Below are 15,575 nucleotides of genomic sequence, written 5' to 3'. Positions count from 1 at the left end.
CTATATGCTCCTCATATTCCCTTTTTGCCTGCCTGACCACAGACTTGCATTTTATTTGCCATAGCCTGTGTTCCGTTTTATCAGCCTCACTGTGACTAGCTTTCCACAGCTTAAAGGAATCCTTACCTTTTACAGCTTCCATTACTCTGTTTGTTAACCATGCAGGCTTTTTCCTATACCTGTTTATGCCTTTCCTAACCTGCGGAATATTTTTTTTCCAGCTTCTAGAATCATGGTTTTAAATAGTTTCCAAGCTTCCCCAATGGTTTTGACCCTTTCTACTTTTCCTTTCAGTTTCCTCCTCACATGTCTCCTCATATCAGAGAGGTTACCCCTTTTTGAGTTAAAAGTGGTTGTGTCAGTGTTTTTGGCCAATTCCCTATTTATACAAATGTTGAACTCAACAACATTATGATCACTGTTCCCAAGCAGTGCAATCACTTTTACATCTCTCACCAGGTCTTGAGTGTTACTTAGGATGAAATCAAGGGTCGCCTCTCCCCTGGTAGGTTCTGTGACCATCTGCTCCATAGCACAGTCATTTAGAGTGTCTAGAAACTCAATCTCTTTTTCTCGACTAGAACACATATTCACCCAATCAATGTGTGGGTAGTTAAAATCACCTATTATGACACAGTGTTTTTGTCTAGCTGCTATCTTTAATTCTTTCATCATTTTACAATCCTCCTCTATCTTTTGATCTGGTGGGCGATAACAAACTCCCAGTGTTAAGTCCCCCCCCCATTTCAACCCACAGAATTTCCAGAAGCGAATCCAATTCTCTTAGCCTCTCAATCTTTCTGGACTTTATACCCTCTCTGACATACAGAGCCACCCCACCTCCAACCCTTCCCCCCGCCCCTATCCTTCTGATATAATATATAACCGGGAATCACTGTGTCCCACTGATTTTCCTCATCCCACCAAGTTTCTGAAATACCCACAATGTGTTTGAAGGTCCTAAGACATCTTTATTAGTATTACTGAAAGAAGAGATAGGTGAATGAAAGAGAACCGGACCATTTTTGATAACTCCATTTTAGTACTGAAGACTCAATTTGTGATATTGTTTACTGTAGCTTATCCCCAATAATAAATTAAAACTTACAATATTCATGTATACTTCAGGATTCACATCTGTATTATTGCATTCTGAAGACGCAAATCCTTGGGCCAGATACAACACCAAGAGGAACTGCCACATTTTGTTTCTGTATTAAATAAAGTGTTGTTTGATTTTCATAGATAATAGTTTCCTAGAGGAAGAAACTGACAAACAGGCAGATATGTTTATTATATGAATACCACCCTTACATACATTTTTGTTGTTCAGTTGCACGGTCGAGTCTGACTCTTCGCGACCCCCATGGACAAGATCTCGCCAGGCCTTTCTGTCTTCCGCCGTCCTCTGAAGTTTGCTGAATTTCATGTTCGTTGCATCTATGACACTGTCTAACCATCTCATCCTTTGCCGTCCCCGTCTTCTTTGACCTTCAATCTTTCCCAGCATCAGGGTCTTCTCCAGTGAGTGCTCCCTTCTCATTTGGTAGCCAAAGTATTTGAGCTTCAGTTTCATTATCTGGCCTTCCAGGGAACAGTCAGGGTTACATATATACTCTACACAAAGAGTTAATTCAAATTTTATGGCTTCTTATCATAATGCCATTAAATGTGTCTGGTCCATACAAGAGCTATAACTACACCTTAGATAAAAATTACTGTTTAAAATTATCACCCATTTCCCCATTTCCATTTTGGATGTCTCTCCATTTTGGATACAGTTCCATAATGGTGGTATCATTATGGGTTGCCTTCTCCCATCTGTTCCTGTCCTACAGTAAAAATCTTCCATGTGCTTCCAGAAGTAACTGTAGAATGGGGAAATTATGTGTAGGAAAGGATTGAACACCCTGTCCATTAGTCCCTAGTTTGCACCCCTGATTTGGGAAAGTTTGCAATAATAAGTACATCAGGAGTTCCAGTCATGTGTCTTCCATCTGTATAATGTACAGTTTGGTTCTGAAACTCTACTATTACTTGCCTACAGCCCAAACTACCTGTTACTCAGTGTGGAGGAAAGGGAATTTTAAAGTCTTTCCTTACTAGCCATTTGTCTGCTCAAGTTGCCCCTCCTAATGGCTGTCATCCCACCAATCAAATAAAAGATATGGGGACCCTTACAATAGCTTTCAGTGAGAAAACAGCAGCTGGGGAAGAATAGCAAGAAAAGAGTTCTTCCTTCATTTCCTTTATTGGTCTTCTGTGCAAACTGAAACCACTCACTGTCACTTTGCTGTTCACAGTCCTAACATTTAGTTTGTTCCTAAATGTTTTCAGTAAGTTTTGGGTCCAAATGACACTTGATGTTCAGGATCTATGATCGTAGTGTTTAATTTAGCCATGAAAAATGGACCCAGGATGTGCAGTATGCAATGAGAAATGCTGGGAATTGGACAGGGCTTTCTTTCCTTGTACTATTTCCCTGATTAAAAATGCTCCCACCCCTGATGCTTTCAGCATCACTAGAAGGTGGGGAAAGACAGGCACATACCAATTCTTGTGTGTGTTTTTCTCTACCAGCACTAAAAACGCCAGGGGTGTTGCATTTTCAGTTGGGAAACAGGACCAGGAAAATAGATAAATCCCACCATCCTATTACTTCAGTTCTGGCCAGATTCAGGGGCCTTCCAGGCATGGCCATGTTAAATACAGCAAAACTAGGTAAGAGAAGGGTGGGTGCTGCTTCTGCTCACTAGTGTTTCTTGCTCACCTGCCTGAGCATTTAGCATCCACTAGAATGGGGAGCTACAGGGGCCCATTTGTCGCCTGCCCTCTTCCCGCTGCTCCTGCTTGCTCAAGTAGGTGTGTCAACAACAGACAATGTCATGCATCCCCCCCAGCTGTCAGAAAACCTGGAGCCACTGCTTCCATCTGTGGTGGTCTCTGTGGTGGTGACTTCCATGGTAAGGGGTGGCATGAAGGGTAAGCAGGCTTAATCGACCATCCAGGGAAATGCACAGACTGTACTCAGTGCTGCTTCAGAATAGTGGGTTCTTCAAAAGGCCACGATGTCATGACAACTGACCAATGATACCTCTTGCTAACATGGACCACGAGTAGTCTCTGCAGCTACTTTTGCTGGATAAATAACATGCTGAGCAAGAAGGTCTGATCTTGGCTCCTCAATGCCTTATATTTCTTAATAGTAAAGATGCTTGAAAAGTTTGACAAATGTCTTTACATTCAGTTTGGTAAGCTGTCTTGCTAAAACTGCTGCCGTTACATTTCAGCTACATTAACAGTCACAAGTGTGATTCAGTGCAGAGGTAGCCTAGGCTAAACTCATTAAAATCAATCAGTTTCAGCAAAAGTAACTCTGCATAGGATGGAGCTGTGAAACAGTTATTATCTCATTATCCACCCTCCCATAACCTAGAGATGATTGCTTTCATCTTAGGTTAGAAGCAGACTTATTCCACAAACCCTTAATAAAAATAATATTTCATCCATTTGAAAAATAAGCAGGCATATACAATATTAGCATCCAGAGACTTTTCAACCCATTAGAAGGATCACTGTGAGATGTGCTCACAGTAATTCAGTGACAACAATATACCATTCTTCTGTGGCAAATGGTGTGCCAAAAGGCTGCATCAATCAAACATAAGATATTACCGGAGTACGCTAGCTGCTCTGGAAGGAGACCAGGTGCTGGAAGGAATGAAAAGTTGACAGTCCTCCGTTAACAGGAGTAGTACAGAGACAACTACCTTCTGGAAGTTTCACTGCCATCGCTTCCCTAATCAATCTTTTTTATATACCTACAGTCTCTCTCTCACTCATGGGCTTCCCCCCCCACACACCCCATGCTAACATATTATTAATTCAGGGTGTGCACTCCAGTGACATCACTGTTTTCTTGCTCAGTATCAGTCAGTAAATCCCAAATCTACCATACAGAACCTATTAACATCTCTTCATATTAAGTTTATTCATGACATTTTCAGTTCTCAGCACAAACTGTTTGCAAGAACAATTCTACATGCAAGTAAAACTACCCTCTGAATTGTCAAGGGTGATACAGGGAAACAACTCTACCTGAATGGCCTCAGGGGGCATTCAAAAGTTGCTGATAATCATTCAGAACAATGTCAGTCATGTGTACTATGCATTGCGTCACATGAGAAACTAATGGCGGAGGTCAGATTCCTTGGAAACAAAAGGCATACTCCTCCAAAAGTAATGCACACAACCTGTTTAGCTCTCACTTCACAGCCTGGTATTTGTAAACTGAAGGGGAATGACAGTGAAATTCAGTGGAAAGGAAATTCATCGGAGGGAAGAGCTAGCAAGTTTCTGGGTTGTCTTCAAGGGCAGCCTGTGCATATTTATTTGTACTATCTATTGTACATTAAAGACTACTTAGTCCAGTGGTTTCTATCTGGAGGCTAAATTCAAGACCTATATTTGTCACGTGTATTTTAAGAGTACCGTACAATACACTGATTCATTTTGTTTAATTTGTTTTTAATATTGTTACTGCTCTTCTGCCTAACTGAATTTTTTGTTGGGTTTATATTCCTGTTGTTGTTGGTGGTGTATTAGACAGCAGCCAACTTTGAGATTATAGAAGTGTGGATAGGGTTGCCAAGTCCATCTTCTGCCCCCAGCTGGAGGGGGCGGGGCATCCCCGACATGATGACATCACGTTGGGGACGTCCGTGGCCCCCCCACCCGCACGCCTGATCTCCAGAAACGCCAGTTTCTTGCTGGCGTTTCCCTTTTAAGTGCATGGAGCCAGTGTTTCCCCTTTAAAGAGCTGGCATTTCCCTCTTAAGTGCATGGAGCTGGCATTTCCCTGCAAGCCTGATCTCAAGCAAAGATTGGGCTTGGGAGGAAACGTGGGCTTCATGTACTTAAAGGCAGCCACCCCTTTCCGCAGTACAACTAAAGTCATCTTGGTACCAGGGCCGGCTCACCCGCTAGGCAAACTAGGCATTCGTCTAGAGCACGCCGGCCCTTAGGGGCACCCAACAGGACCCGCCCCCTGCCAAAGCCCCCCCAGCCCCCACCAAAAGCCTGCATCATGATCTCCGGCGGGCTGGGTGGGCGACGATCCTAGGGTGCGCCCAGCCCGGGCTACCCCTCTACCAGCAGGGCCCTTCACTCACTCGCTCTCGCTGTTGCCTCCTGCTGCTGCTGCTGCTGCCCAGTGGCTACAGCCCCTCTCTCGCCCCTGGCCCGGGTCTGGCTTCATGCCGGGTGCAGCCCCTCCAGGCAGAGCGCGGCGTCTTCGGCCTCGGAGAGCCATCCCGGCCCACCTGCACCCGAAGGAAGCCCTTTCCCCAGAACGTGTCACTTGGCAGTTGCTGAGGAAGTGCCAGCTGAGGTGGGGAGCCGAGCGGGCAGGAGGCACTCAGGGGAGGGGAGGGGGCAAGTTCAAGCCTCCTGCTTAGCTAGCCTGTTCGTGCCGGCCCAGTGCTGGCGTTTGCCTGGCCCACGGGAGCCCAGGATCCCCACAAGCCCCAGAGTACCGACATGGACCCCTCGAGCCCCTCCTAGACGATGAGGCAGCAGCTCCCTGCATTTCTTTGCATGTCTCTCTTTGCAAGCAGAAAGGTGGTGCTTGGACCACTTCCCAGGCCCCTCTGCTGGGAAAGAAGATCCGTGGAAACCGGCGGAGGGGACTAGCGCCTGGCCAATCTGCTCCCAGCTGGCTGGCTAGTGCTGCTGGGCTTGCGCGCTCCCTCCCTCCTCACCCCACGCACAGCTGCCTTGAAGTTGCGCCCAGAGCAGAAAGTGAAAGCGCAGCAAGTAGTGGGGGGAGGGGGGCTTCCCTGAGAGGGCTGAGCAAAGTTGCGGCTGGGCAGCAAAAGTGAGTAGCAGCACTTCTGGTGCCCCCCCCCTCCAGCCACCTGATGGCTTGGCTTTCTTTCCTTTCCTGGGCATGGGACTGGGCCTGTCTGCGCAGGCAGCTCTCTCAAACTGTGGCTCCGAACCGGGACCCAAGTGCCCAGCTTCCTGCAGGGTGAAGGAAACCTGTCTCTGACCATATATGGGGTGGGTTATTCCTTCAGTACTGGTCCAGGGGGAGCGTGTGGGCTTGGCCCGGGACTCCCCTCCCCACCTCTCCAAAGGGGGAGAGAAGTTAGACTTCCTTCTCTCCAGACCCCGCCTGGAGGTTGGCAAACCCATAATTGGGTACGCGCAGGTGGCACCAGAAGGTAGCCCTGCCTAGGTTGCAAAAAAACCTCGGGCCGGCCCTGCTTGGTACCACACACAAGCCTGAACCAAGACTGAAATGGGTCAATGGCAGATGGGTCATCCAGGATGCCCAGGATCTGCTCTGCTACCACATGCTCTATTACCTTTCCTAGAAAAGGTAAATTGGACCCTGGCCTGTAATTGGCCACCTCATCCCTACCCAGTGAACATTTTCTGAGCAGAGACCTAATAACTGCTTCCTTCAAAGGCCTATGGAGAGCCCCCTCAATTAGAGAGGAGTTGATGATTTTCACTAATGGCGCCAATACTTTTTCCTGGTAAGACTATAAAAGCCAGGATGGGCATGGATCCAGAGCACAAGTGGTGGCCTTAATACTCCCAAGGACCCTGTCAGTATCTAAGTATCTACTTAGTGGTTTACAGATTAAAACCAAATTTACTGGTTACAGATTAAAACCAAACAGAAATAATTACCTACAACCCAATGAAACTATTAATATTCTCCCTTCAGTGACAATGACTCTGCTGCATCTGGAAAATCACAAAAAAGCCCAGAATAGATTTATTATTTATTTATTTTATTTATTCCTCAAATCTCTACCCCGGCCACCCAGCTGAAGCTGGCTCAGGGCAGTTTACGTAAAATCAGCATACAATTACAATAAAACAATTGAAACATTTAAAACAGTATTAAAACCAGTTAACAATGATATAATAAGTGCTAGTATTGTTGTTATTAAATCAACGATGGCTACCATATCAGCTCTCTCTTCCCATAATTGGCTTGTAGGTCTTCTGCAGTTGTCTTCCAGGCAGCTGGCACAGGGTGTTAGTATGAATTCCAGAGGCAACAGAGCTTCCTGTCCTAGTTGTTAATGGTGGCAGTGGCTCCATAAGCCTGGTGGAAGAGCTCCGTTTTACAGGCCCTGCAGAATGGTAAGAGGTTCCACAGGGCCCTGGTCTCTTCTGGGAGCTTGTTCCACCAGGATGGAGCTGCCACCAAGAAAGCCCTGGCCCTGGTTATCGACAGCCTGGCCTCCTTAATACTTGGGAGGACCTATCGGTTCTAGGCCCCTGAATGCAGTGCTCTCTGGGGAATATGTGGGGAAAGGTGGTTCCTCAGGTATATAGGCCCCTGATCATAAAAGGCGTTAAAGGTAAGAATCAGCACCTTGAAATGAATTCGGTATGCTATTGGCAGCCAGTGCAGTGTCTTTAGCACAGGCTGGATGTGGTCCCAGATTGAGAGTCCCATCAACATCCTGGCCGCAGTGCTTTGCACCAGCTGCAGCTTCCAGATTTGAGATATGTACAAATATGTGAAGGAAGGAAGTCTTTGCTCATTGCTGATTTCCTAAAACCAGTTTTTGTAATCAAAAGTACAATATTGACTTGAAGAGCTCTATTTATTTATGTTCTAGTTGGCTAGCCCCTGACAATAATGGGCCTTCTAAATTCTGAACCAGCTGTGGTTGCCTGGCTGTCTTCAAGGGAAGCCCAACATAAAGTGGATTAGAGTTACATAACCATGAAAATACAAAAGCATGGATCAGCGTGGCTTGATCAACTGAGTCTAAGAAGGAAGAGATTTGGAGAAACTGCGTCTAAGAAGGAAAACAGTTGGAGGACAGTTGGTGCAGATGATAGAAGACACTCTTGGTCACTATACCAACCTGCTTCTTAAACAACAAGGCTGGGTCCATGAGCACCACAAATGCCTATTCTCCAAATGTCAACTCTACTCCATCTACTACAAGTGAATCAAATCCTTCTAAAACATCAGCCTTAGCAACCAGCAGTTAAGGAAGTTGCCTTTTCTATGATACAAAACAGTGTATCGAAAATTATATAACTACAGCTGTGGCCATATGGGCAAAAAGATCCAGTGTGGCCTCGGTTCTAATTGATCCAGATTTTTTTGTAACTGAGAGTTTTAATCAGATTGACCCCCTTAACCCTCCTCACCATGTGTTCACCCCGTCCTTGATCAATCAGATGCAGCAGCCAGGAGTGGGGTAGTTGGGCAGCTTTTATTTAATAATTAGTCTTCTAAGCATGCACATAAGCACTGATGGGAATTAGTTCTTCAAACGTCTGGCAGAATGGTGGCAACTGGTGGCCAATAGGATTGCTGGAGGAGGCTGCTGGGAAATGGTGTCCAGTGTGAGGGTAGTGTTTTTGAAACTGTGCTTCTGAGAAATTCCATGTTTCAAACATTTGAAAGTGGGGGGGGGCATAGAGAAGCTTCATCCTGTGTCCTGAGTGCTGTTGGTGTTTTTATTTAAAAACATGGAGCAAAGCTGGAGTCACTGTCTTTGTTCTCAGATTCCCTCCCCCTCCCTCCTTCTCTGAAACAAACTCATTTTGACAATTAACCACTTCCTTATGCTGTGTGTCACAAAGCTGTAGGCAGGAGACAGCTTAAACACATGAGCAGTTATCCAGTCATGCGCACATCACCAACTTTTTTTTAATGGCAAAAGGGTAAGGAAAATGTTCAGATGTCCTAAATGGCTTCAGATCACTAGGAGGCAGTCCAGACAGGTGGAATGCAGGGCGAAGCCAGAAACAACCATAAAGTACCTGATTTTCCCAGTGTCAAGAAAATCGCAACGGAAGAGGGTTGATTGTGAGAGGGTGATGAGTGCCAGACTGAGTGCAGATGTGGTCATCTGATCATGCATTTTAAATCCACTAGGGAGTTGCAGTGACACTGGCACAAAAGGACTGTGCAATTGCAGCCTACAACTGTCTAAAAGCATTCTAGCAGCTAATATAATCTTAAAATCAACAGAGGCCATTCTTGAGTAAATTTCATAATAGAGAATTGAGATTAAAGTTTTCTAAACAAATAAGTACCATACACAATCAAGTTTAGAAATTCAGGGCTGGATTGAGACTATATTTTTCCAGTAACAGAATGAAATTTTCCTGCCGATCCTGCAGGATAAGCAATTTGGGGGAATGACAAAGGGGAGGTCTGCAGCAGCTGGAGGAATCGGGTGGAAATTTTCAATGTAGCCTGGCTCCAACCCTCAGTTTTAGTTCAGATATCCAAAACAGAAAACCTTTCACCTCCATCTAAAAATTAGCAAGTGAGGAGGAAATATATATATATATATATAGGCCCCAGTCACACGAGCGGGATAATCCACAGGGGAAGGGAGGCTTTTAGAGCCAGAGCAAAATGATGCGCGGTAGCGCAATCTGACCATCCCCCGAGGCTCCGTGCTCAGGCCTTTGGCACCCGATCACATGAAGTGAGGTAACATGGCAGTAACGCGTTCATGCGCATGCGTGGGACGCAGACAGGCGCTGGCTGCAACAGGCTACCAGCGCTTCCCGGTCAGACACCCACATGCACCGCGTGTTTTCTGGAAGATACTGCATGGTTCCCAGTATCTTTTAACTCTGCTTCTTCGGGCCAAAGCTATGGGTTGGAGACGGGAGCGCCATGCTTCCCAGATGTTGAGGTATGATCACACCCGTTTAATCCACAGGCAAGCCATCCCTCTCGCGGGGCAAATTCTCCGTGTGACCAGGGCCATATATTTATGAAAGCTGGTTACAGAATGCCAGGAGAAGCTGAGAAGCCCCTGCTCCGGGTGGATTCCATTCTTGCATCTGCCTGAGATGGAATTCTGAACTGGCCCATATTTGTAGGCCTTACAGAGTGGATAGCCTCACACGAAAGTAGGCAGTTCCCTCCATTATTCCCTGGAAGTGACAAAGAGGTGCAATGTTTCTCCAGAAAAGTTTATGACACATTCATCCATGAGATTAAAGTAGAAATCCATCACTAATGCTTTGAGACAGTAAGTCTGTCTTGCTTCACTAGCTCTCCAGCTAACCTTTCTAAATATTAGGGTCACCAGTAGAAAGCTGTAAACAGGCACGGCTTGCTAGCAATTTAGTTACATTGCCGGTGACGTGCTGACTGCTGATGTGCTGACTGGAAGTGATGTCAGCGCATTGCCAGCAACAGTCTATACATCAGCCCAAACTCTGGATCTGTAAACACCCCCCCCCCATTTTTCTCTCACCATCCAGCTCAGCAGCCTGCCAGGAGTGGGAGATCTGCCTCTCCCAGGAGGAAAATGGCAACCCTACTAAAGACGTCAAGGAAAACTCCTGCAGTTCCCAATTTCTTCTAGAGGAGGGTGGGAGAAACAACTACAATTTCTACCCCTGTGGCAATTGAAACACACCTTTCCATTCCATCCTGTGGGTAGAATCCAGGTGCGTTTTTTTGATCTCCACAAGACAGAAGAAGGGGAAAGAGGGCATTAACATTCACGCTTCTAGATACAACACTGTAAGAAACACTGAAGGGTGTAGAAAGACTGAAAAAGGAGCCTAGTGTGGGAAAGTAACCAATATGTGTACCAGGAATGGAACGAAAGTTGTTGCACTTCCTTAGCTGGTGTTCTCTATGGAATGTGCTAACATGACATGGGTATCTACACATTCCTGCATCTATTATCTAATCCTATTTATGTAATAGTTCCGTGACAAGCAATTGAATATCTAAGGCTATTGGTTTACTGCCAGTTGGCCCACCCATGCTCTTTGGAATTAGGCACAGTGTAAATAAATGAAACTATACACCCACTCTCTCCATACCTGGCTTCAGGATACAGAAGAAACTTTGTAGTCTTCCATTCCTTTATAGAACAGACAACATGATGTCATGGGATTTTCAGCCTCACCTGGCTAGAAATATTTAGATGGCATCGTGAAAGGGGAGAGGTTGGTTTCTTACCTCTGTTCTAGTTGCCTATCCCTAAACACTGTCATAGCATCATGTCTATATTTATTTATTTATTTATTTATCATTCGACTTTATATCCCGCTCGAACCCCTTGTCTAGGGGTCTCTGAGCGGCTTACAAGTTGGTGCTAGTCACCATTTGTCCCTAACTAGGGCCACAAGGTATATACGGGGGTGGGACAGCCTACCGGCACCCCTATGGTGGTGGTTGGAGTTGTTCTTTATCGTCAGCTCGGGACTCTAGGTCTTCCTTCAGTATTGGCGGTTTCTGGCGGGGTGTTCTTCTCGGCGTTCAGTGGTAGCTGTCCTCTTTTCCATAGGCGCGCGGCTCCGCCTGCTTCCAGCCTCAGCAACGTCCCTTCCGGCTCCGCTGGGCTCAGCGTCCTCGCACGTCCCTTCTCTTTTTACGACAGCACTCGATGTATTCTCTCTCGGCCACCAGGGATCGCTCGATTGCGCTCCTCCGATCGCGCCTGCTTGCCGCCGCATTGCCGCCACGCCGTCCACACCGGAATCGATGCCTCGCCGCCGCCATCGCCGCCGCCATCGCCGCCGTCGTCTTCAACCAACCACATTCCTCAAATGTGGCCTCTATCTGCAGACACCAAATCTGCAGATTGGGGTCACATTGACACTAAACAGATTTTCCTGCAAACTTGGGGATACCCTAGGTTTGCAGAAAAAACTGAAAACTAAAAAATGGAGGGTTTAAGTTCCCAAAAATTTTTTTAAAAAAATTGTCTACTCATGCATGGACAACTCACATTCCTCCTCCAGGTGGCAGCCGTGGTGACAGCGATGGAGGGGTGCCTGGTAGCTGAGCCAGACCTAGCAATGACTCTGGCATTGGGGGGGGGGACTGCAGGGAGCCCAGCAGCAAAGGTTGGGAGACATGCGAGGCTCAGAGACAATGGTGGTAAGCAGGGGTTGTTTCATAGAAAAAGAGCTAGGGGAACTCATTAGCATAACTCATTAGCATATGCCACACCCCCTGACATCAGGGGCCTGGCGGTGGACCTGCAAGGCCAGCAGGAGTGCGAGGAAGCCCCGCCAAGGCCCTCCCTGGCCCCAGGCAGGCAGGGGTGGGGAGAGGCGGGGAGGAAGCAACTTACCCTCCCTCTTCTCCTGCCTCCTCCTGGCTGAATGAGGGCTGGAAGCAGGGCGGCCAGAAGCAGGGGGCGGGGCTTTGTCATGTGCCCCGCCCCCCTGCACCTCACCCGGGGGAACTGCGTTCCCCCACGATCCCCCCCCAAAATGACCTCTGGTGGTAAGTTAAGATGGAGAGAAGGATTTCCCTTCCATGAGTATTGCGGGTCACCACTTGTCGCTATATCTAATACTCAATGTGGCCAGATCTGTGGATATTTAAATCTAGAGAATGGAGCCATGAACAAACAAGATGGATCTTTCTACAAACCTAAAAAAAGGCTCCAGGTTTGTAGAAAAAAATCTGAAATTAATAATGAGAAAACATTGAGGGAGTTAAAACACTCAAAATAATAGAAGCAGCAGCTGTAGCTTTAGGAAACAAATACAATCTTACTGGCCATTGTGGGGGTTGCTGGGAAACCACAACAATGTTAACAGACACCAAGCTTTAGTTTAAGTCCTTAAAGGCAGGTGGGAGAGGACAAGGCCCTTTCCAGGGCTGTTTTGGACACTGACAGAGGACCCATTGAGGTTGGGTCCCCACACCACAGGGCCAAACTTGGATTGAGAGCGAAGAAGCTTTAGCTGCTCCATGCCATTTTCCCAAGCAGAACCAGCCTAAGGGACATTATTTGATCCATTGAAGCCCTTTCTCTCCACCTGTACCATATTCCCGATCTAAGCGGGACCCTATGTAATGGGGCAAATAATGACCACCCTAGGGAATGTCCAAGTCAGGAAAATGGCAGAAGGGGAGACTGGTTGCAGGGAAGGTGAGCTGAACTGGAATCCGACTCCAGAGAACCCTGTGGACTATCATCTTGTTTATCTGGAGCCTCAGTGTCCCTGGTCTTCTGACCAGAAGACATGTGGCTTTATTAATATGTGTCCTTATGGATCACAGCTGAGGGCTTCAAAAGGAGATAAAAATTAAATATGAATAAAGATTGGCAGAGTATATTGAGCTACATTGGTCCAAGCTTTTTTCTAATGGATAGAAAAGAGAAAAGGCATAGGGCTATTAAGGACAGTGTGATAGTTCCTAGGTTTTAGTATGCTCACTTTTGATGTCAATATTAACACCACCCAAGGTTTAAGAAAAACAGGTAAGCAGGGATCATTTCCTGCTGGAGTGCACAGGAGCGGAGCTCCGGCAGTAAAAAGCCCAGGGGGCGGGTACATGCAACAAGCCCCACCCCCTGCTCCCAGCAGCCCTCAGTCAGAGCAAGAAGCAGCCAGGAAAGCTGCAGAGCCCCCCCCCTGGCCCAAAACAGTCTAGTGGCACCTTTAAGACCAAGTTTTATTCAGGTACAAGCTCTCCCTCCTCTGTGAGGACAGATCTGCACGTTCCCACCCCCAATAGCTAGCAGTCCAAAACAGTCCAGTGGAGCCTGAGCGGTGGGTGTTGCCTTCTGTCACACTTCCGGTGATGTCAGGGGGTGTGGCATATGCAAATGTTATGCTAATGAGTTATGCTAATGAGCCCCTGCACTTCTTTTTCTACGAAATGACCCCTGCAGGTAAGTAACACTGGTCAAATCTGCATTTGCATTTTAAAATTATTTTCATGCTGCTGCAACGGCGTCTTTCTCTATGCTTGTTTGAATGTTGTTTGGAGAAGATTCTTTTAAAGCAGTGCAGAGGTGCAATGACAGTGGAGATGCCACGAAAGGATGATAAACATATGTAGACGTGCAAAAGTATGCTAGCACTCTTGAGGTGTGAAAACAACACCAAATGTAGACAGCTTTTTTGAAGATGGAGTCAAAAAGCTGGGACACCAGTGGGAAAGACAAATGCAGATTCAGCCACTGACTGATTCTTCTCCTTATTCCAGTTCCCTGACTTTGTTCCTTTCAGGGTCCTATAACATTAGATTTGTTGAGGTCTCAAGATTTACTCTCAGGAAAGTGAACTTAGCATTATTGCCAAGGCTAGTCTGATTTCATCAGATCTCAGAAGATAAGCAGGGTTGGCCTTGACTAGTATTTGGATGGGAGTCCTCCAAGGAATACCAGGGTCGAGAGAGAGCAGAGAATGGCAAAACTCTGAATGTCTCTTGCCTGGAAAACCCTACGGGGTTGCCATAAGTGAGCTGTGACTTGATGGCACTTTCCACCACCACACGTCCCAAGCAAACAAAACCCTCTCCAATGTACCATCCCCTTAATGGGAAGCAACAAACAGCACACGTGGAGGAAGACTGAGTATCTAACAGTGCAACCATATAAACGTGTTCCTATTTAGACCTGCTGTATCATTTCTTAATTAGTATGAAACAAACATGTCCCTGGGAGTCAGAGTCACTGAATTAAATGAGAATTACTGAATATACCTATTTAGACCTGCTGTATCATTTCTTAATTAGTATGAAACAAACATGTCCCTGGGAGTCAGAGTCACTGAATTAAATGAGAATTATTTCTGAATATACCTATTTAGACCTGCTGTATCATTTCTTAATTAGTATGAAACAAACATGTTCCTGGGAGTCAGAGTCACTGAATTAAATGAAAATTACTTCTGAGTATACCTATTTAGACCTGCTGTTTCATTTCTTAATTAGTATGAAACAAACAGCTCTTGGTGAAAACATTTTTATCAGATCAATTGTAGGTCCGATAGGAGAACACATCAAAGAAATAGAACAATGAGTTCATCTAACAATAAATCATATTCTTATAAACATAAGGTATCAAAACATGAAACTCTCCTTTTGCCCTGCCTTGTGTAAGGCAGCAGCAAAGCGCATGAAGAGCTTAAAATCTGGAGGTAGCTGTGGCATAGCTGAAAAGGCAGAAGGATCTGTCTCCCACCCCCACCATTTAAAATGCAGAGGCTATCCAAAATGTAGGTCTGTGTATGTAAGTCAATATTTGCATTTTAAAAGTCTCTACTGCTTTTAATTGTATCCAGGTTTCCCAGATGTTAGAACCAAATGCCAACAACATGCATGTTGCAATCCTTTTTCTGGGTGTGGTTGTTTCAGGAACGGGAGTGGGGACTGCATGAGACACCTACTTGTTTAAAGTGTATACATACATAGTTAATGAAGTTAATCCAGGGGAAGAGAAAATTTACCTGAGCCAAAACCATATAGCTTGAAGCCAGGCATGTGCTTTGAGTGGGACCAACCCTGCTTCCACTCTGTGGAAGGCATTAGATTCATGAGGTGTAAGAGCAAGCAGTCTACAATCTGTTGTGGAAGCCTCTAGTTATAACCACAATCTGTCTCATGAGATATTATCAAATGCTATTTTATAGCCAACAAAGGCTGTATAGAGTGTCCCATGTGGCCTGGCCACTTCTATAACCTGCTTGTTCCTTGGATAAAATATTCTCCCTATTGAACCAGTCCCAGAGCTCCCAACATAGGTTTCTGGCATAGAGCTTGCTCACCACACTAAGCAGACTAATTGGATGGTGATTAA

At 46.0% G+C, this 15,575-nt stretch overlaps 1 protein-coding gene across 1 annotated transcript in view; it reads right to left on the bottom strand.

Moving 5' to 3' along the window:
* LOC107121661 (lipase member M-like) overlaps positions 1–3,786 on the bottom strand; it is a 21,981-nt gene extending 18,195 nt beyond the window's left edge. The window contains exons 1-2 of the mRNA XM_015424627.1: positions 3,676–3,786; positions 1,109–1,269 (exon numbers count right to left, since the gene is read on the bottom strand). Of these exons, the coding sequence (XP_015280113.1) occupies positions 1,109–1,204 (96 nt within the window). The 5' untranslated portion in view covers positions 1,205–1,269; positions 3,676–3,786. The remainder of the gene's footprint in view (positions 1–1,108; positions 1,270–3,675) is intronic.
* Between the last annotated feature and the right edge of the window lie 11,789 nt (positions 3,787–15,575).

The sequence above is a fragment of the Gekko japonicus genome, unplaced genomic scaffold (assembly GCF_001447785.1).
Source record: "Gekko japonicus isolate JY-2015 unplaced genomic scaffold, Gekko_japonicus_V1.1 scaffold422, whole genome shotgun sequence".
Lineage (NCBI taxonomy): Eukaryota > Metazoa > Chordata > Lepidosauria > Squamata > Gekkonidae > Gekko > Gekko japonicus.
Note: the sequence above shows the minus strand (reverse complement) of the source record. Positions and strands in the feature narration are given on the sequence as shown.